We start from the raw sequence: 22530 nt of genomic DNA on the forward strand, positions 1-22530 counted from the left end.
CGGTGGCTCACGCCTGTAATCCCAGCACTTTGGGAGGCTGAGTCGGGTGGATCCTGAGGTCAGGAGATCGAGACCATCCTGGCTAACACGGTGAAACCCTGTCTCTACTAAAATACAAAAAATTAGCTGGGCATGGTGGCAGGTGCCTGCAGTCCTAGCTACTTTGGAGGCTGAGGCAGGAGAATGGCGTGAACCCAGAAGGCAGAGCTTGCAGTGAGCCAAGATTGTGCCACTGCACTCCAGCCTGGGTGACAGAGCGAGACTCCGTCTCAAAGAAAAAAAAAAAAAGACAGACATAATGAACTCTTTGTGGCAATGAGATACCAAATTATAAACAGGACTCAAGGCCACAACAGGCAAGGGTTAAGTCATGCACCCTAAACTTAAAGAATAAACTGTGTTCTAACTGCCGCAAGTTAATTTTTCTCTAGCAGCTAAACAAGCACTGACCTCAAGATAAGCAATATTAAAATAATTGTAGCTCAACACCAGATACTGACTAACTTCCAATCCCTGTTCCACAAGCCATAACTGTAGCTTTGATTGGACAAGAGACTGATTTCAGTAACTTTCCTTGATAAGAAGACCACCTACAGTTTGTCAAGCTCCTGTAGGGCCAGCATAACCATGGCAACCCTGAATAGTCTGTGAATGTTTGCAGGCCCCTTGCTGGTCTAATTTCAGGTACATCACGAAATGAAGCCGGCATCTAATGGAGAAGTAATGTCATGTACACTAACATGCGATACAAATGTTGATGAAGATAAAACTTGCCCTCCTACCAAATGGGAAATTAATCACTGGATACATACAATTATGAAAAAACTGGACATCAAGATTGTCCATCTCTACCTCTGTGCCAAACTCTAGACTTTCATTAATAAGAATGTATCAATATTGGTTCAGTCATTGTAACATTTACCACAGTCATGTAAGATGTGATTACCAAAATATGCTGAGGTGGGGGAAGGGTATATGAGAACTTTCTGTACTACTTCTTCAGTTTTTATGTTAATTCAAAACAGTTTCACATAATGTCCATTAATTTAAAAAATATGGTAGCATTGTTCAGGAAGTGTTTCATTTTAGTTAATGTTTAACAAGCAGCTAAATATCTAAATACTACATTGAGATATTCTATACTATTAAAACTGAAACAATTTTGAAGTTGTAAATATATCTTCTGTAGTTGTAGCACTAGTGATTGACTTAATAAACTTAAATTTGCACATATGAAATAAAGAATATAGCATAGCAATTTTAGAGTTGTCTGAAATATGGGATGCTGAATAATCTAGAATTGTTATCCTTGAATGAACTTAACAATTTAATTTCCACAGTACTTTCAGTTGACTGCTTTCCAGTGTGCACCTATTTATGAGGCCAGTGGCAGATTATTCTCTTCCTCAGCTTGGTGTGGACAGTAGATTCTCTTGATCCCTCAATATCTACTGTCATATCCTGGAGGCAAGATGCTGGGAAACGTACTATGAAAAAGACAGCTTTTGACATCTTCCTGCCAGAGGCCACAGATAAATGAGTAATCATTTATTTACAGCTTAAATGTTTGACCCATTGTTCACCATCTGCATAGTGAAACCCCCTGAATCTCAGTTGGATTTTAACAAGAACTTGCAGTGCGGGCTGCACTCATAACCAACAGACAGACTGTGTAGGCAAATGCCTGTATTGAGATGAAACAATATAGAACTATTGGAGTGACCAAGAGCACTGGGCCTGGTGCATAAAGGTATGGGTTCAAGTCCTAGTTAGAAGATGCACAAACCTGAGAAAGTTATAGAGACCTCTCTGTGCCTCAGCTCCCTGTTCTGAGGTATTGAAATGTTAATATGGCCTATGTTATGTTATAAGGCTAAAAATGGTGAAATGGAGGTAAAGCTTTTAGAAGACTGGCGATTCATAAGTGCCCTAAAGTGTTCAATCATTATATGTCTAGAAGAATAAGCCAGAACCTTGGTAGTGGTTGAATACAGAGAAGAAACATGGGTGGCTCCAGGGGAGTGGAGGATGGAATTTTCTTCTTTCTTTCCATGGGTATGATGCTTTACAGCTCATGGAGAATATCTGCTATTTCTTGTGATGCTTACACCAGCCTGGAGGAATGGGCAGAGCAGGGGCTACAACCCATATTTGACAGTTCAGGGAAGTGAAATGGAGAGATTTGAAGTGGTCTGCCCAGAATCACAGCACCGATGAGTGATGGACCTGGCACAAGAAGGTAATTGGTTTTCTGTGGACTGAGGTCTCTGAAGACCTGAGAGCTTGAAATAATACCCTGAACCCTTAACAAAGAGCTATTTTCACTTGCTTTCTCAACTGCTCCTACCCCAAAGTTTCTTCAGGAAGGCTGATGCCTTGGAAGAGGTGGCTAAGTCAAAGGAAGAGCTGAAACAATAATAAAAAAAGAATCCTTCAACCTCTAGGTTTTAATCCCTGATCTCACCTTGCAGTATAAGCCAGCTTATAATCAGTTGACCATCCTAAGGGACCATGGTCTGCTTGGCCCCGTGTTAGTCCATCCTTGCATTGACATAAAGAAATACTTGAGACTGGGTAATTCATAAAGAAAAGAGGTTTAATTGATTCATGGTTCTGCAGGCTGCAGAGGAAGCATAGTGGCATCTGCTTCTTGGGAGACTTCTAGAATCTTCTAATCATGGTGGGATGTGAAGGGGAAGTAGGCATCCCACATGGCAGGAGAAGAAGCAAGAGAGAGTGAGAGCAAGATGCCCCACACATTTATGCAACCGGATCTCATGAGAACTCACTTTTGCAAGGACAGCACCAAGGGGATGGTGCTAAACCATTCATGAGAACACTACCCCCCTGAGCCAATCACTTCCCACAAGGCCCCACCTCCAATACTGGGGAAGACAATTCAACATGAGATTTGGGAAGGGACACATATCTAAACTATATTATTCTACCCCTTGCCACTCCCAAATCTAATGTCCTTCTCACATTTCAGAATACAGTTATGCCTTCCCAACAGTCTCCCAAAGTCTTAGCCCATTCCAGCATTATCTCAAAAGTCCGAAGTCCAAAGTCTCATCTGAGACAAGGTAAATTTCTTCCACCTGTAAAATAAAAAACAAGTTAAACTTACTTCCAAAATACAATGGGAGTACAAGCATTGGGTAACAAACCCCATTCCAAAAGAGATAAATAGGCCAAAAGAAAGGGGCTACAGGCTCCATGCATATTCAAAACCCAGCAATGCAATCATTAAATCTTAAAGCTCCATAATAATCTCCTTTGACTCCATGTCCCACATCCAGGGCATTGGTGCAAGCAATGGGCTCCCAAGGTGTTGGGCAGCTCTGCCTCTGTGGCTTTGCAAGGTTCAGCTCCCAAAGCTCATGGGCTGTAGTTTACTGCTTGCAGTTTTTCCATGTGCAGGGTGCAAACTGCCAATAGATCTACCATTCTGGGGTCTGGAGGATGGTGGCTCCACTAGCAAATGCCCCAGTACAGACTCTGTTTGGGGGCTCCAATCCCACATTTTTCTTCCACACCACCCTAGTAGAGGGTCTCTGTGAGGGCTCCACCCCTGCAGCAGGCTTCTGCCTGGACACCCAAGCTTTTCCATACATCCTCTGAAATCTAGGTGGAGGGTGCCAAGCCTCATTTACTCTTTCATTCTTTATACCAGCAGACTTAACACCATATGGAAGCCACCAAGGCTTATGACTTACACTTGTCAGAGCAGCAGCCCAAGCTGCACCTGGGCCCCTTTAAGCCACAGCTGGGTATGGAGTTGCCAAGAGGCAGGGAGCAGTGTCCTGAGGTTGTGCAGGGCAGTGCATGCCTGGGCCTGGCCTCCAAAACCATTCTTCCCTGGGCTTCTGATCCTGTGTTTGGATGGGCTGCCTCTGAGATCTCTAAAATGCCTTCAAGCCTTTTTATTGTCTAGGCTATCAGCACTTGCCTCCTTTTTAGTTATACAAATTTCTCTAGCTTGTGGTTACTCAGCAGCCCACTTGAATTCTTCTGAAGATAGACTTGGTTTTTTTTTTCTGCCACATGGCCAGGCTGCAGGATGCAAATTTTCCCAACTTTTATGTTCTGGTTACCTTTTAAATAGAAGTTCCAACTTATTTCTTTGCTTCCACATCAAAGCATAGGCTGTTAGAAGCAGTCACATCAGTTTTTTTTTGTTTTTTTTTTTGTTTTTTCTTTTTTTTTTTTTGAGACAAGGTCTCACTCTGTCACCCAGGCTGAAGTGCCATGCCATGATCATGGCTCACTGCACCCTAGACTTCCCAGGCTTAGGTAATTGTCCCATCTCAGCCTCCTGAGTAGCTGGGACTATGGGCTCAAGCCACCACGCCAGCTATTTTTTTTATATTTTTAGAGATGGGATTTTGCCATGTGGGCTAAAGTGATCTGTCTGCCTTGGCCTCTCAAAGTGCTAGGATTACTGGTGTGAGCCACCATACCTGGCCCATGCCACTTGAACACTTTGCTGCTTAGAATTTTTTTTTTTTTTTTTTTTTTTTTTGCCAGATACTCTACGATATCACTGTCAAGTTTAAACTTCCATAGATCCCTAGGACATAGATGAAATCCAGCCAAGCTCTTTGCTAAGGCATAACGTGTGACTTTTGCTCTAGTTTCCAATAAGTTCCTCATTTCCATCTGAGACCTCATCAGCCTGGACTTCACTTTACATATCCCTATCAGCATTTTGGTCACAATCATTTAACCAGTTTCTAAGAAGTTCTAAACTTTCCCTCATCTTCCTGTCTTCTTCCAAGTTCTCCAAACTCTTTCAACCTCTGTCCATTACCTAGTTCCAAAGCTGCTTCCACATTTTCAGGTACCTTTATAGTAATACCCCACTCCTTGGTACCAATTTTCTGTATTAGGCCATTCTCACATTGCTATAAAGAAGTTCCTGGCCAGGTGTGGTGGCTCATGCCTGTAATCCCAGCACTTTGGGAGGCCAAGGTGGGCAGATCATGAGGTCAAAAGTTTGAGACCAGCCTGACCAACATGGTGAAATCCTGTCTCTACTAAAAATACAAAAATTAGCCAGGCGTGGTGGCACACGCCTGTAATCCCAGCTACTCAGGAGGCTGAGGGAGGAGAATTGCTTGAACCCAGGAGGAGGAGGTTGCAGTGAGCCAAGATCATGCCACCACACTCCAGCCTGGGCGACAGAGCGAGACTCTGTCTCAAAACAAACAAACACCCCCTCCCAAAAAAAAAGCAACAACAACAACAACCAAAAAACAAATTCCTGAGACTGGGTAATTTATATAGAAAAGAGATTTAATTGGATCAGGGTTCTGAAAGCTTTACAGGAAGCATGATACTGACATCTGTGTGGTTTCTGGGGAGGCCTCAGGAAACTTAGAATCATAACAGAAGGCTAAGTGGGAGCATGCACATCACATGGCCAGAGCAGGAGCAAGGTAGGAGGAGGTGTCACACACTTTTAAACCAGATCTCATTATTGCAAGAGCAACAACAAGCATTTATGAGATATACACTCCCGTGATCCAGTCACCTCTCACCCAGTCATCTCCAATACTGAGGATTACAATTCACCATAAGATTTGGGCAGGGACACATATCCAAACTATATCAGTCCCCAATCTGGCTCAGAACTCAGGACATTTTAAACCAATTGCCAGTTGATGGCTGTGCCAAGAATCAACTTCCATTCAACTGGCCAACCATTCATGAGTGGCTAATTGAAATTAACTGAAAATATGCCTATCTGGGCTGATGCTTTAGTGGTTTAATGAATTAAATCTGTGACCCCAACTGTCTCACTGACTTAATCTGAGCAACTATCTGAGCAACCTGGAGTAAGGCATACTTGAGAATGGGGAGTACCTAAATAAAGCCTATTTAAATAACTTGGAAGTCAAACCTGATGAAATGAATACTTGAATCTAATTAGACACAGGCATAATGTATTCAAGGTCATAAGTGAACATTGTACTATAGAGGAATGTAAACATGAAAACTAGCACCATGAGCAGGTAGATATATGGCTCCTAGTATTAGGTTGGTGCAGTAATTGCGGTTTTTTGCCATTGAAAGTAATGGCAAAAACCACAATTACTTGTGCACCAACCTAATAATAGAATGGGAAGTTTCCTGATTACTTGCAACAATTCAGACATATCAAAAAGTTAAGAATATAAAATCATGTTACATCTGCAAAATTTTTTTTTAACCTTTGAGATCAATATTTTAGTATTATAACAGCAGAAATAGAATATGAGGGAAAAGTTAAAAGAGCTGATGGAAAAGTTGAAGGACAAAATTACCATTCTAGTGAAGTAAAAAGTTACACCTTTTGAAGGGGAAAAGAAACAGAGGGCAATGATGTGTGATCTGTAAATAATGTGTGAAACAATAGTAAAGGTTGAACTTCTGAGATATAAATCTCAGAAGTTTTAAAAAGAGACAGATTTGAGAATTAAAAATTATTACCACGTGTAATCTCATTGAGAACAAATCTTTTTTTTTTTTTTTCTGGCTCCAAATATCCTTTACTGAGATCCACTTGAAACACTTTGGTCCTTAACTTGTTAACTGAGTTGACAGGCTGATGGTTGATCTAGGTAAAGGTTTCACGGTAGCCTATAATATGTCAAAACAGGTTCCTGAATAATGTATGTGAATGTCGTCAGGGTCTCTGTCCCATCTTCTTCAGGGTTCGATTCAGCTCCTCGAATTTGTGGATCTGACGGATGAAGAAATTCCCATAGCGCCTGGCGACCTTGGTGTCCATGATGTGGATCATGTCCTTATCAATGTAGAAGTCAACCTCTGAGGCTGACTGAAATTCATCATCCAGGGTTGTGATGCTGCTGGTCCACACCAGGTTCTTCAATTTGTGTTTGAAGACAGGAAGCTGGATCCTGAACTCCTGCTCTGTGAGGTCCAGGAAGCCAGCCAGCTTGGCCACAGGCATGGTGGTGTAGAGCTTGAGGAAGCTGCGGATGGTTGAAAGCTGGGCCTGCTGCTGTACTTCATCAGAAAACACCTTCCGCTGCTGCAGGAAGGGCTCTTTGTGGTAGTTGGGGTGCACATTATCGTAGTTGGGCACTACAGGCGACAGGAACTTGGGGCAGAAGTAACTGAAAAGTTCTTCATAGACTTCTGGGTCACCTTTCTGCATGCACAGCATCTTGTCGCTGTATTTATCCCACCGCTGGAGGTGAATGCTCTCATCGATACTAATGGTACATCGTGAGGGCAATGGCCAGCAGTGCATGCATCTGCTCATTCTGCTTGTTAATCATCTCATACTTGTATGTGGTCCTCTGGAACATGCTCTTGGTCTTCTGGATGTAGAGGAGGATGTTGGCAAAGACCCGGATGGCATCCTGGTAGCGACACATCATCAAATATGCAAACCCAACATAATAGTATGTGGTGACCTGGCACTCTGGCACACGGGAATATATACTCTTTTTGTTAAGTTCGATGGAGAACAAATCTTAAGCTTAATTTTTAAAAAAAATTTAGTTGGGTATTAATGCATTTTAATATTATGGCTAATTTTAATAAGACCTTATAAACAAATCTAATCCCAATCTTGACTGCAAAAGAATTTCATAAACATTTTTATAACCTTTTATAATATTTTATTTTATAACCTTTTATATCCATTTAATGTTATTTATCTTTTACATTTTTCTTCAAAACAATCCCTCAAAACTTCTAAACTAGGCAAAATTATGTTTCCCACCATGAAATTTCAGTTTTTTTTTCCTCAAAATCTCCAGACTTAGGCCACTTTAATATTTGCTTTCAGATTTTGACATTTATACTCAGAAGATTTTGGTCTATAATTTCCCTTTCATAGAATGTCTCATACTGTATTTTGTATCAAGATTCTCCTCATCTGATGAAGGCAGTGTGGTTGTGTTTTTTCTGTATCTATTCTGTAAAAGATTGTGTACAAAAGTGGTGTGGGGAAACAGTACATTTTTCTAAAAATAGGAAAATATTTAAGACAAAAAGCTTGGTGGAAGAATCAAAAGTACAAATCAGTAATAATACTATAAAACATGTTCATAAATCCATAGACGAATTGGAGTGGGGAAAACAAAACAATGAGGAAGACATTTTGAGTACAAGTGAACTGGCTTATTTGAAGAAACCACAATCAGAAGGTGAAAGTGAACATGCCTCAGCAACAGTACACAAAATTCCCCATATTTGAGCGTTCTTTGTATGATGTTCCAAAATTGACAAATGCTGTCAAACTTGAACCTCAAAGCTCATAGAGTGATAGTTAGAATGGAAGGCAAGATATGCCTCATCACATGATCACAGTGATAGGTCACTGTAGAATTTTCAAATGAATACATGCCACATTATGGGGTCCAACTGCTGCTATTTTGACATGGGTAAAAGGGTCACTTAGAGTATATGTTGCATTTCAAAAACTGAATCCCAGACCCACAGTATTATTCTCTGTGTATGAGATAAATGTTAAATGAGACAAAAGACCTGTCTCTCAAATATATTTGATAGTGAACATTTCAGAGTAAAGAGGGAAAAAGCTAACATGATGAGAATAAAAGGAGTTCCATGCTTGAGTTGAAATGCCCTCCCCACCCATTTCTATTGTTCCTGAATCACTGGACATTTCTAGATTAAATAATTTAAAATTTGTTCCAGATTTAGTTTTAAAAGCATTATTATAAATTTAATTTTAAAAAGTAATTATATAAAAGCTTCTTTTATCACTTATGTATAGTACCTACTTTTTCTCTCTATGCAACTAAGTTTATGTACTTATTTCTGAATCTCTTTGAATTTATTGAGAGATCCTCCATTCATGTATACATAAAAGGCTGGCTATTCACTGAAACATTAAGAAAAATGAAGCAGTATATGTTCACCAGTCAGTTGTATGAAAACATATAATTAATACTTTTTTGAATGGAGACTTCTTTTTTTTGTGAGAAATAAATTCTTTATTAATTAACCAGTCTGTGATAGTCTGTTATAGCAACATGAAACAAGCTAAGATTCATGGGAAACATTATTTATAATGCAGCCTATTTACTGATGTCTCCAGATAACTGTAATAATAAGCAGAATGACACATGCACGCATATGTTTATTGTGGCACTACTCACAATAGCAAAGACTTGGAACCAACCCAAATGTCCAACAATGATAGACTGGATTAAGAAAATGTGGCACATATATACCATGGAATACTATGCAGCCATAAAAAATGATGAGTACATGTCCTTTGTAGGGACATGGATGAAGCTGGAAACCATCACTCTCAGCAAACTATCGCAAGGACAAAAAACCAAACGCCGCATGTTCTCACTCATAGGTGGGAGTTGAACAATGAGAACACCTGGACACAGGAAGGGGAACATCACGCGCCAGGGCCTGTTGTGGGGTGGGGGGAGGGGGGAGGAATAGCATTAGGAGATATACCTAATGTAAATGACGAGTTAATGGGTGTAGCACACCAACATGGCACATGTATACATATGTAACAAATCTGCACGTTGTGCACATGTACCCTAAATGGAGACTTCTGATAACCCTAAATTCCAGGATTAAATATGTGTTGTGGCACATCAGTCAGCCTAATCACACACATTCTTATGATCTGGTCATGAGAATTAGGAAAGGGAAGGGAATTGACAAGCCCTTTAAACACGCAACAATGGAAAATTCTAAAATAAACATGAGAGAGTTGTCATGTCTAAAACAAAGTAGATACCCTTTTAGATATGAAATGGTTCAGTACAAATTTCCATCACTGCTGATTTATTACAAGTTTCTAGAACTATTTTATCAAATGGGTCACTGATGAGATAAAAACTGCATTAATATAGATGTTGCCATTTTTTCAGGGATTATTTAATTGAAGGGGTAGTTGACAGTGTTTGGGAAGGAACGTGTAATATTTCCTCACTCTGAGTATAGAATTTTAATGGTTAATAGCTAGATAGAAAAATGTGTGTGTGTGTGTGTGTCCCCATCACAAACATACATATACATGTCCAGTGACTCAGGAATTTCACCACTGCCTGTCTCATATGAAATTTAAGATTTAGTGCTGAAACGGAAGAAAAACTAGAAAACAGTGTTACATCTCTGAATGCTCAATTAGGGGAGAAAATAAAAAGTATTTGGGAATATATCAAGAAAATAGAACCATCTGATTGAAGGAACAGCATTGAAAGAGCAGATCGACTTTCATTTGGTTCAGCAAAATACTTTCCTTCCTGCTGCCACCTGAGTGTCCACAGTGAATGAAGAGTAAATGAATAAATATAAGCAAAGCCCTTAAAAGCTTCCTCACAGTGTCAGTGCTGTATGATTGTTTAATTAATAAATCTGGAAAGATGTGCAGAAACTTAATTGTTGTTACTTCCAGAGGCAGAACCTGATAGGTTGTGGAAGAGGGAAAGAAGGAAACCTAGATTTCAGTGTGTTATTTTGTACCTTATGAATGTCCTACAAGTGTGTTATTCTTGGTGCTTTTACTGTGATTTTTTTTTTTAAGAAAGAACCATCACCACCAAAATAATGCATAAAACAACCACTTTATTTTGTTCATGGTTCACAGGGCTAGGAAGACACAGAAAAGATGGCTTATTGCTGCTTATTGGTTTTGGGGACTGCAGAGAAGACTCATTGGCTGGAGTTGAATCCACAGCAAAGGGTTGGCATCATCTGGAAGTGACTTCACTCACATGTCTGCAGAGGACATGGGGCTTGGCTGCAGGACCTATAGGAGACCTCCCAGGTACTCTGGGATTCCAGGTAGCAGAGCAGTCTCAGGACATTCAGAGCTTTGACTTGGTGATCAATAGCACCATAGGTGAGTGACCTGAGTGAACAAGGCAGATGCCCATGGCCTTTTTAAACATAACTTTGGAAGTTACACAGCATCACTTTCATGTCATGTGTCAGTGACAAGTTAGCACTAGTGTCTAGTCTGTTAAGGGTGGGCATAGCCCCCCAAATCTCAAGGGGAGAATAGCAAAAAAATTGCAAACATGTTTAAAAAGCCACATGCACATTCTAGTTTAAAACTACTCAGGTTTTATCTCTCCTGGGCTTTCCACCACAGCTCTGGGGTGACCTTAGGGCTTATGTTTCCTCCTCAACTTGGAGGCAGCAGAGAAAGGGACCTTGGTAGTGGTTGTGGCCAAGGGTCTTTTGCTTATGTCCTGGGAGATCCACCTGATGCAGGTCAGCAATTGCCCAGTCTCACTTATAAGTGGTAGCTAAATGATGAGAACTCATGGACACAAAGGGGAACAGCAGACACTGGGCCTACATGAGGGTGGGGTGGGAGGAGGGAGAGGATCAGAAAAAATAACTATTGGGTACTAGGCCTAGTACCTGGGTGATGAAATAATCTGTACAACAAACCCCTGTGATATGAGTTTACCTACATGACAAACCTGCACATATCCCCCAAACCTAAAATAAAAGGTAGAAAAAAAAAAGTTCTCGGTAGCAGACGTTACTTTATCACATAGGCCAGGGGTAAGGTAATTGTGGGTTTTACTTCTGTCTCAGTCCCAGTGAGAAGGTAATTGTGGGTTTTACTTCTGCCTCAGTCCCAGTGAGTTGATTGACAAGTAAATGCAAACATAACATTGCATTATGGGGCAATAAAAACTAATGTCTGCCTTAAATGTTGCTCTATCAAGGAACCATTTAATTGACTGTTAAATTTAAAAATCACAAGATTTAGGCTGGGCGTGGTGGCTCATGCCTGTAATCCCAGCACTTTGGGAGGCAGAGGCAGGTGGATCACCTGAGGTCAGGATTTTGAGACCAGCCTGGCCAACATGGTGAAACCCCACCTCTACTAAAAATACAAAAATTGGCTGGGCGTGGTGGCAGGTGCCTGTAGTCCCAGCTACTCAGGAGGCTGAGACAAGAGAATCGCTTGAACCCGGGAGGCAGAGGTTGCAGTGACCCAAGATTGCGCCATTGCATTCCAGCCTGGGCGACAAGAGCAAAACTCCATCTCAAAAAAAAAAAAAAAAAAAAAAAAATTCACAAGACTTAACTATTTGGAATGGAGAGGAGGCTTTATTTGTTATAAGGGATTACAGCCTGCAACAGGCTGAGAAGAATGCCTCTGGCTAAGACCAGAGACAAGCACTTTGAAGGAAGATAGGTTGGGGTAGGAGCATTATGCTGGACAAGTTAGCTAAACATACATCTTCAACAGGTTAGAGGAGGAGCTATGAATATGCATGAAGGTGGTCCCAATGCACGTGTATTGAACCAATATGCATGTAACATATGACCTGTGTTCACTCTGGGGTGGAGACCTAACATTTGAATGTATTATAATTAGGCCCTATCAGTCAAAAGTCTTTTCAGGACACAAAGGCACTCAAGTGTGCAACCTCTGTAAACCCAGCCAGAACCAGTGGGTGGTCTTCTTATCAGGAGAAAGTTACTGAAATCAGTCTCTTGTCTAATCAAAGCTGTAGTTATGGTGCTTGGGACAAGGGTTGGGAGCCAATTAGTGTCTGGTGAAGACCTACAGTTGTTTTCATTTTGCTTATCTCAAGGCCAGTGCTTATTTAGCTGCTACAGAAAAAAGAAAAACCTTGTGGCAGTTAGACCATAGTTAAAGTTTAAGGTGCTTGACCTAACACTTGCCTGGCATGGCCTTAGGTCTTGTTTATAATTTGGTATCTCACTGCCACAAAAAGTCTGTTCTGCCAGTCTTATGATCTCTATTTTAACGTTAATGCTGGTCAGTTCTTGTGTCTAAACCACAAACATGAGAGGGTATAATGAGACATGTCTGACCTCCCATCTCGTCATGGCCAGGAACTCAGTTGTAAGGTTTTCCTGGGGTCCCCTTGGCTAAGGGGAGCGTCCTTCAGTTGGTGGGGGCTTAGGATTTTATTTTTAGTTTACAATTTCTGCAAAGGGAAAGGCTACTGATAAACCTTAAACATCCTGCACTTGTGTTTCAAAGCCATAAATCAGACCTCTTAAGTACTAATGGAGTTGTATACAGTTTGTACAGTGACCACTTTCCCTTCCATCCTGAAAGCCCTGTGAGAACAGAGGTCTTGGCTTTTTTATTCCTTAACAGTTTTCTTACCCCCAAATTAGCACATAACAGCAGCTAGACAGATGAGAATCTCTCTCTTTGTTCCCCAGTTTCTACCTTGAACAATTCTCCCTGCCAACATGCAGAGTCACCCTGTAGCCTTATAGTTTCCCCAGCATCTAATATATGTTCTTCCAGTAACTGGAGACTGAGATGCTTCAGGGCCAGACAGCTGTGTTCTTAGCCGAGTGACAAGCAAGGCTTTGCTGGGCTTTTTACCTATTCACCTTGGAGTCCAAGCTGACCAACTCAAAACTATACACATGGGGCCAGAAAATCATCACCCTCTGAAGGTCAGCTATATGATCTTACAAGAGCTCATTAGAGATGAAAAACTGCTTTGTAAATTCCAAAGCATATCTCTAGCTCAAGATTGCCTCTCTTCATATTGTCTCCTTTTTTCCAGTGGCTCCAGTAGGCAAAAAACATAGAAAAATTGTTAATTTTGGAGACTTGTTCTGTTTCCAGTATTGAGAATTTAAATTCCAAGCTGTCCACTAGCTGCAAAAAGCAAGGAAGTTGTGTCACACTCAATTTCCTCTGCAGCTTTTCCTGATCAGTGTGTTCCGTCTAGAATTTATGAAATTGAAAGCATTTAACATTTTATATCAATTTTATCATATTATTACATCTAGATGTAATAGCCACAAAACACAAAGCCATTAAACTTTTTTTTTAATATTGCAAATTAAACCCATAGCAGTAAATCCAGCATTTGCAGTTAGGTTAGCATTACTGCTGTGGGAACTATTCAGGTTGGAAAGCAGATGAGGGAGGGTACAGGGGTGGCAAAGAAGGAGGCAGCTCTTGCAACAGGGCAGCAGCTGGGCTGAAGAAGAGGCTGGATGGAGTCTTGGAACCCTCCCCACCCTCCCCACCCTCCCACCCTCCCACCCCAGCTTTGCTCCAGCCCTGAGAACTTTTAACAGTTTGGGGCCACCCAACACTCACCTTTATAATTTGTCACTGTTGTTTTTCTTACCTCCCACCTGGAGAAGAGAACAAAAAACAAAGGCATCACCCAGGTGCATATTTTCCCCCTCACTTCATTCAGCGCAGCTGAAAGAAGCCAGGGTTGGATCCATTTCTAACCCCATAGGTCACTGTGGCTTCTAACAGCAGATGGCAGTTCAGCTGCTGCTCTCAAACCATGGAGGGCTCCATAGACACCCAGGTATCAAAGGCTTATCACCGTTCCCCTTCATTCTTCCTTTTCCCAAACAGTGATGGAGCCAAATCTTAGTAAGTCAGGGTTGTTCTAGCAAATTCCACTTCTGGGCCAGGTTCAATGAGTCATACCTGTAATCTCAGCACTTTGAGAGGCTGAGGGAGGAGGATCACTTGAGGCCAGGAGCTCAAGATAAACCTGGGCAACATAGCAAGACCCCATCTTTACAGAAAAAAAAAAGAGCCCGGAATGGTGGCATGTGCTTGTAGTCCCAGCTATTCGGCAGGATACATACCTGTAATCCCAGCTGAGGCAGGAGGATCACTTGTGCCCTGGAGTTCAAGGCTGCAGTGAACTATGATTGTGCCACTGCACTCCAGCCTGGGTGACAGAGTGAGAAGTAAAAAAAAATTTGCTTCTGATGCCAGCTGTATTGGGGTTTCCCAAGAACACTTCTGGGTTAAACAAATTGCTAGGAGGACTGACAGGACTCACAGTATGGCTATGACTTATTACAGTAAGGTCAGCAAAGGGGAGAGGTCACAGGGCCATGTCCAGAGGAAACCTGGTACCAGCTTCCAAGCATCCTCTCCTAGTGTAGTCACATAGGATATGCTGAATTCCTCCAGCAACATGTTGTGACAACATATGCAAAATGTTGCCACAGAAGCTCCTTAGAAACTCAGTGCCTGGGCTTTTTATTAGGGGCTGGTCATGTAGACACTGTCTATTGTGCACAAATCAAAATTCCAGATTCCCAGAAAAAAACCAGGTGTTCCGCAGAAACCATATTGTTTATGTACAATGGAGCCATTTGATCAGTGAGGGTTGGGGGAACCCTTCTGAAATCCAGGTTCCCAAACCTTCCCAAAATTCACATTCCCAGATACCAGCCAAGGATAGGATAGCCATCTCAGGCCACTTCAATGGCAACTCTACTTCAATTGAGTTTTTTTTTTTTGTTTTTTTCAGATGGAATCTCACTCTGTCACCAGGCTGGAGCACAGTGGCGTGATTTTGGCTCACTGCAACCTCCAACTCCGGGGTTCATGCAATTCCTGCCTCAACTCCTGAGTAGCTGGGATTACAAGCGCATGCCACCACAACCGGCTAATTTTTGTATTTTTTTTTAGTGGAGACGGAGTTTCATCGTGTTGGCAAGTATGGTCTTGATCTCCTGACCTTGTGATCTGCCAGCCTCGGCCTTCCAAAGTGCTGAGATTACAGGCGTGAGCCACCGCACCCGGCCACTTCAATTGATTATTAATTTGCAAGTTTGTAATGCTTTCAATGGTTCAACCCCTGTTTGATGTTAGTTCTGAGTTCAGACTTGTGAGTGACAGACACACAAAGGCAGCTGCGAGACTATCAAATTCACTCAGCTTAATTTTTGTGGTGGTTGCTATTATCTATTTTTATTTGTGTATATTTGAATGCCAAATACCAAAATTCAAGCATAAACTTTGTGATGAATTGTTTGAAAAGTGGAGATTTATTAAATGAGGAACGATTCCTTTTGAAACTTTTTGTGCGGTATGCAAAAATGGAGAAAGACACCAGCACATAATAACAGCTAAACATGGAAGATATATGATTTCCTCAACTAATATTATATAAAATTGTAAACAGTTTTTTTTTATTAAAAAGAATTCAAGGCCAGGTGTGGTGGCTCACACCTGTAATCCTTGCACTTTGGGAGGCCTAGGTGGGTGGATTGCCTGAGCTCAGTAGTTCGAGAACAGCCTGGGCAAACCTTGGTGAAACCTTGTCTCTACTAAAAATACAAAAAATTAGCTGGGTGTGGTGGCAAGCACCTGTAATTCCAGCTACTCGGGAGGCTGAGGCAGGAGAATTGCTTGAACCTGGCAGGTGGAGGTTGCAGTGAGCTGAGATTGTGCCACTGTACTCCAGCCTGGGTGACAGAGTGAGACTGTCTCAAAAAAAAAAAAAAATAAAGAGAATTCAGATTGAGATATAGTAATGGCAATGGAAGTTGTAAACATCTGCCACACTATATAACAGCAGCAGTCTTTCAGCTCAAATGACAGTTTGAAAGTATTACTGAAAGTATTACTGCTAGAAGTATTTTCTGATTCCAAAGATGCAATCAAATTTTGAAGAGCCAAGATGAAATCTACTACAACAACAACAAAAGTAATAGCTTCACTATGATCACAGAGATGATCAATGATCTAAATGCCTCACCTATTTTCAGCAGAGCCATGGATACAAGTAATCACAAGGCAGAAGAAATTTTCCCTTTGCTTCTGAACTGCTTTTGGTGGCAATGATACAAATACAAATTGTGGTTGATGTTTGCATAAGGGCACAGACATGCTTGGTCCAAGCTGAAGTAAAGATTCCAAGTTGTGGGCCGTCCTGCCCACATTCTGCATCATGATGTCAAAATAGCATCTGATGTTCTTTGCATTTTCATTGAAGTAATTATTATAAAATTGTTCTCTTACTTCAGCATTTACACTATTAGAATTGAGTGATTAAAGGATTGTGTGATTTTTTTTTGGCATTCGATATTCTTCATTTCCTTTGCAGTTAGAAACTCATTGGCTCCTGTAACTAACACAGTTGATAAAGTTGTTAGTTTATGTAAAGTCTTGAAATAATAATTTTAATTTTCAAGAAAAGACTCCAAAATTTTTGTTTACTTTAAAAATAATCCATTGAGTGAAGTTTACTTGTTTTTTATTCATAGTTTTTTTTTTTTTCACTAGGAAGCAAATATTTTATTCCTTTTTTCTGTTGCTCAGAGGACAGATCGTGATACAGAAAACAGCAGTCTAGCCACAGAGGCTGGGTTTGGTTGATTTCCACAGGCACATGGAGGACAGGAATGGTGGGATCCGGTTTGAGCTCCCAGTCTCATTATGACTTTTGACCTCTTCCTGTACCCTCTGCAGCAGTGCTGCATGGAGCCTACTGGGTCTCTAACCTACTTAACTCACCTCTGTGACCACTGAGGATGCGGGAGTTGTCTCTGCTGACCAAGGGGACATGGGCAGAGAAGCAAAGGTCCCTTACTCTCCCTCTGTCCATTCCAGTGTGCTGGCTGCAACAGAATGGGAATCCTTCAGTCATCACCTGCTGGAGACTCAGCTTCAGGGATGGGAGCCTGTGTCCAGAAAAACTGGGCTATAGATTGAAGTCTCAGAAGCAGGAAGGTTGGAGATGGGTGGGGCACCAGAGCCCCTGTGGTTATTGCTGATAAGATATGCAGGGGCTACATTCCCCAAGTGTAGATTATTAGTCCTGGGCCCAGGCTTGGCATGGTGGCTGACACCTGTAATCCCAGAATTTTGGGAGGCCTAGGCAGGTGGATTGCTTGAGGCCAGGGAAAACCCCATCTCTACTAAAAATACAAAAATTAGCTGGGCGTGGTGGTACGTGCCTATAGTCCCAGCTACTCGGGAGGCCCAGGCATGAGAATCCCTTGAACCCATGTTGCCATGAGCTGAGATCGTGCCACTGCATTCCGGCTTGGGTGACACAGTGGGACTCTGTCTGAATAAAGAAAAAGAAAAAAAGCAGCAGCCCTGGGCCTGGAATCCCTGGGTGCTATGTGAAAGGCAGGGCAGATGGGGCTCCCTGGGGCTTCCCCAGGGAGAAAAATAACCATGGAATGGTATAGTAGCCTCCTAAAGGTAATGCTGGGCTCACAAACTCCTTACTTTGCTTTGTATCTCCAATTGCTGATCTTCAGAACAGACTGGGGTTGCAGTGGGATAAGGAAGTGAGGTTCTTGTAAAAGAAGTGAAGAGACTCCATGAAGAAAGATGAGGAACGTGGTGCAAACCTTCCCAGGTCCCAAGACAGCTGGAGACTCCTGTCCATGCTCTAAAGGGAAGGAGCTAGACTCTCCAGGGAAAAAATCAGACTCCCAGGAGTGAGAGGTGATGGGGGGCAGAGAGGAGCAGACGGCCACATGGCTCAGCCCCTGCCCAGGAAAGTGAGTCCACAGTTCACTAACTATAATAACCATGAACAAGTAGCCATGAACACTATAGTCAGCAAACACACACACAGACACATAACAGGAGTTGGAGGAGCCTGCAGGCTGCAGTGGTGAGGCAAGAGATTAGTTGGATCATCAGGTGGAGGAATGGTGTTAGAGGGGACAGGGAAGGGCATGGCGGGACAAACAAGTTCTTGGCTTCTCTTCTGGAAAGATTTGTTGCTGAAGTGGCTGTTTTCTTAAGCATCAACATTTGCATCTAAAAGTTCAAGCAGCTGCCTTCAGGTTCCAGAGGCTTCCCACTGGAGGGCTGCACTTCATTCAGCTCTCTGCTTTCTGGAGTTTTGCTGCATTTGCAGTGATGAGGTTCTCCACCTGGGCTTCCTCCTCCCCTGGGGTCCCGGGCTTCTGATTGAAACTCCACTTGCATCTGCAACCTAGGATAAGGAAGATCCCAACGGAGAAGAGGACCACAGCACATACCAACCCCTGAATCCTCAGGGTCTGTTAGTCGTAATGAAAATGGTCAATTTCCTTCTCCTACTCAGCTGCACTGGGCATGACAGTGAGGGCCAACAGGCTGCATAGGAATATCAGCACCACCTCCATGGTGCCTGCACAGCCAGTCCCCTTCCTGAGATGATCCCAGGAGGATGTGTCGAGTCCCAAGGAGCCTAAGAGTGGCATGTCCCTAGTTTTCAATCTCTTTAGGGATAGGATTATGCAAATTGAAAGAAGAGCAAACAATGTTACTGAAATAATCCATGGCATAATGGAACCTGAATGCATTAAAGAAATAATGGAGGCCAGGAGAGGTGGCTCACATCTGTAATCTCAGCACTTTGGGAGGCCGAGGCGGATGGATCACTTGAGGTCAGGAGTTTGAGACCAGCCTGGTCAATATGGTGAAACCTAGTCTCTACTAAAAACAGGAAAAATTAGCCGGGCGTGGTGGCATGTGCCTGTAATCCCAGCTACTGGGGAGGCTGAGGCAGGAGAATCACTTGAATCTGGGAGGCGGAGGTTGCAGTGACCCGAGGTCTTGGCACTGCACTGCAGCCCAGGTGACAGAATGAGATCCGGTCTAAAAAAAAAAAAAAAAAGAAATAATGGAATATTCACAAGTGTCAAGACTGTTTCTTAAAATGGAAAAACATTAGGCTGGGTGCAGTGGCTCATGCCTGTAATCCCAGCACTTTGGGAGGCCGAGGCGGGCGGATCACGAGGTCAGGAGTTCGAGACCAGCCTGGCCAACACAGTGAAACCCGATCTCTACTAAAATTACAAAAATTAGCCGGGTGTGGTGGCACAAGCCTGTATTCCCAGCTACTTGGGACGCTGAGGGAGGAGAGTCGCTTGAACCCAGGAGGTGGAGGTTGCGGTGAGCCGAGATCATGTCACTGCACTCCAGCCTGGGTTACAGAGCCAGACTCCATCTCAAAAAAAAAAAAAAAAAAGAAAAAAAAGAAAACATTATGAGCAGGAAAATAAATTGTGTCTCAAAGTGATAATCATTATTGTACTTACCATGACTGTCTTCTGAAATGCATCTCAACCCTTGAATAATTTGATTCTTTTACGTGGATGGTACTAAATGCTTTTCCAGCATGGGAACAAGTGGGATTATCATCAGTGGTGGTAAAGAAGGGAATAGAAATGGAGAAAAATGCTTCTTTTTTGGTCAGTGGACATTTATTTTTTATTTTTATTTTAACTTAAACTTCAATAGCTTTTGGAGTACAAGTGGTTTTTGGTTATGGATGAATTATAAAGTGGTGGATTCTGAGATTTTAGTGCACCTGTCACCTGAGTAGTGTACACTGTACCTAATGTATAGTGTTTTTTTTTCATTTTTGAGATGGAGTTTTGCTCTTGTTGCCCAAGCTGGAGTGCAATGGCGCGATTTCAGCTCACTACAACCTCCACCTCTCGAGTTCAAGGGATTCCCCTGCCTCAGCCTCCCAAATAGCTGGGACTGCAGGTGTGTGCCACCACGCCCAGCTAATTTTGTATTTTTAGTAGAGACGGGGTTTCACCGTGTTAGCTAGGCTGGTCTTGAACTCCTGACTTCGTGATCCACCCACCTCCGCCTCCCAAAGTGCTGAGACTACAGGCGTGAGCCACCGCGCCTGGCCATGTGTAGTTTTTTTAATCTCCAGCCTCCTTCCTACCAGCCCCTTCTGAGTCTCTAGAGTCCATTATATCACTCTGTATGCCTCTGCGTACTCATAGCTTAGCTCCCACTTATAAGTGAGAACCTACGGTTTTTGGTTTTCCACTCCTGTATTACCTCTGCCAGTGAACTTTAAAAAGTTATCGTGATCAAGAGATCCCGCATACTCCTGAAGAATGGAAAATGCATGTTTGCCATGCAAGATGGTATTACGTGGTTTAACAAATAAAATTTGAAGAGCAATTTCGAGTTATCTTTACGACAGCTTACAGGCTGGTAATGCTCATGTCCAGCGTGTTTTCTCACGGTTAGCGTCCAACGGACCAGAAAGGAGCAAGTGAAGCTCTCCACACTGGCGCAAGTGGAGGTGGTGCTGCGGTAGCGCCGCGGGGCCACAGGAACCGACCTCGTCACGAGAAATTCCACTCGTGAATTCTGCCAAACGACGAAATGTTGAGGACGGCCAAATCATCAGGGGGATGTAATTCATGAGAAAGCTGTGTAATTTAAATACTCATAATTTATTTCAGCTAACGAATAAAACTGCAGTACTGCACTTGCCGCATCTGGGAACTAACTGCCCAATGCGGCTGAAACCTCATGCCCTTTCTAAAGGAGTGGCGCGAGGGCTTGTGGGAAATGTAGTCTGCACTTTCTAAGGGAGCGGCGCGAGGTCTTGTGGGAAATGAAGCGTGCACTTTCTAAGGGAGCGGCGCGAGGACTTGTGGGAGATGTAGTGTGCACTTTCCGGCCCCCGTCGCGGGAGCCGCTTCGGGCCTTCTGGGCATGTGTGCCGTATGGCTCCAGGTTTGTTTTTCTCCCCGGCAGTCTGAGGGGGAGGGCTCCCGGCATCTCCTGGCGTCCGGGTAGAGGACGCGGAGGGTGAGTAAGGGAGGGCAGGGGCGAGGGTGGACTGGGGGTTCCGCGCGGCCTGGGGGTGGGAGAGAGGGAACGGCTTTGCCGCCTGGCCTGGGTCCGAATCCTGCCTTGGTTCTTGTGCTCCCAAAGGGAATGCGCAAGTCCCGCGCCTGTGACAAGTGAGGTTGGATTTTCTCTTCCCTGAGGTGAAGGATGCCCGGAGGCCTCCGCAGGACGGCGCAGAAACGGGCCTTCTGCCCAATAGATGCGCGCTTCTCTCATTCTTTCCCCTCAGAATCTCGCTGTCCTCACAACCACCTGTGGTCGGCGTCGCCGCGGCGTCACTGCGATGCCGAGGCGAACGGGGTGGCGGGAAGCGCCCGCGGGGCGGGGAGGGACCCTGCAGGCGCGGACTCCACACCCAGCCTCTGGCCAGCGTCACTCGGCTTGCTGTGTCCTCGCAGGTCGCAGCTTCATTGCCTGATGTCTTCGGGAAGTATTTTGAAGTCATCGTGGCTATGGATTGGGGAATTTCTTGTTTCCACTGACCTGTGAGGCCGCGCACGCGGAGGGAGGCACCCCAGGCCCTCCGGCACTGTCCAGCCTCGCCTGTGTTCCCAGTAGCACCAGTGGGCATTTTCAGAGGGTCCAGCTCGTGGCTCAAGTGACAGGAAGATGTAGGAGCTTTCTGTCTTGAGTGAGGATTCGAACCAAAGGGCTTAGGCCCAGCTGTCTTGGAGCAAAGCAGCTGTTGTGGGGTAAGAAGGGAAGGGTGGGGGGCGAGGGCCCAGGGGCCCTCCTAGGAGGACACCCAACCCGTTGGGCTGACACCTCACTAGAGATCTAGAGCACGGGTGGGAGGAGCAGAGGCTCGATTTGTGTCCTTTCCAGACCCCCACAGGCTGGGAGCTTTGTGCCCATTCAGATGTGGGGGCAGAGGAGGGCAAGGCCGAAGGAGCAGACAGCACCGCTTCTTGGGGAGTTGTGAAGGCATCATGCGGAGGGACGAGCTTAGCAGCCAAGTGGAGGACAGCACCCTCCATGCCTAGATTCGTTACTCGCTCGTTCTAGATGCTGAGCTGCTGGCGCACTGCAGCACAACTAGAGATGTACGGATGCCCCCATCTTGATCTTACAGAATCAGAGGTACAGCCGCGAGAAAGGTCTGTAAGTTATCTATTTACGCTTTATTTAAAAGATGGGATGGGGTGGGGTGGACAGGAAACGAGCTTAAC

General features: G+C 43.6%; 2 protein-coding genes and 1 pseudogene across 17 annotated transcripts in view; 1 reads left to right on the top strand and 2 right to left on the bottom strand.

The window, feature by feature from the left end:
* Positions 1-6227: 6227 nt before the first annotated feature.
* LOC100970195 (eukaryotic translation initiation factor 3 subunit L-like) lies at positions 6228-7401 on the bottom strand. Its single transcript, XM_063607353.1, has one exon. It carries the CDS (start codon positions 7268-7270, stop codon positions 6668-6670), a length of 603 nt encoding a protein of 200 aa, XP_063463423.1. The 5' UTR covers positions 7271-7401; the 3' UTR covers positions 6228-6667.
* A 6690-nt stretch (positions 7402-14091) lies between these two features.
* LOC129393198 (FXYD domain-containing ion transport regulator 6-like) lies at positions 14092-20948 on the bottom strand (annotated as a pseudogene).
* A 168-nt stretch (positions 20949-21116) lies between these two features.
* LOC100969857 (zinc finger protein 37A) overlaps positions 21117-22530 on the top strand; it is a 53715-nt gene continuing 52301 nt past the window's right edge. Inside the window, exons 1-3 of one of the 16 annotated variants that reach the window (XM_055092666.2) lie at positions 21136-21244; positions 21760-22053; positions 22187-22462. The gene's annotated coding sequence lies outside the window, so the exon portion shown is untranslated. Of the gene's footprint in view, positions 21320-21759; positions 22054-22186; positions 22463-22530 lie in introns of all 16 variants that reach the window. The other 15 variants (XM_055092665.2, XM_034930323.3, XM_057298855.2 and 12 more) reach the window with 15 other exon arrangements.

This window comes from Pan paniscus, chromosome 8, assembly GCF_029289425.2.
Source record: "Pan paniscus chromosome 8, NHGRI_mPanPan1-v2.0_pri, whole genome shotgun sequence".
In the NCBI taxonomy this organism is placed as follows: domain Eukaryota; kingdom Metazoa; phylum Chordata; class Mammalia; order Primates; family Hominidae; genus Pan; species Pan paniscus.

What these genes read in the sequence shown, in the direction of transcription:
- LOC100970195 (XM_063607353.1), bottom strand. Translation starts at nt 7,270, where the DNA reads ATGAGCAGATGCATGCACTGCTGGCCATTGCCCTCACGATGTACCATT.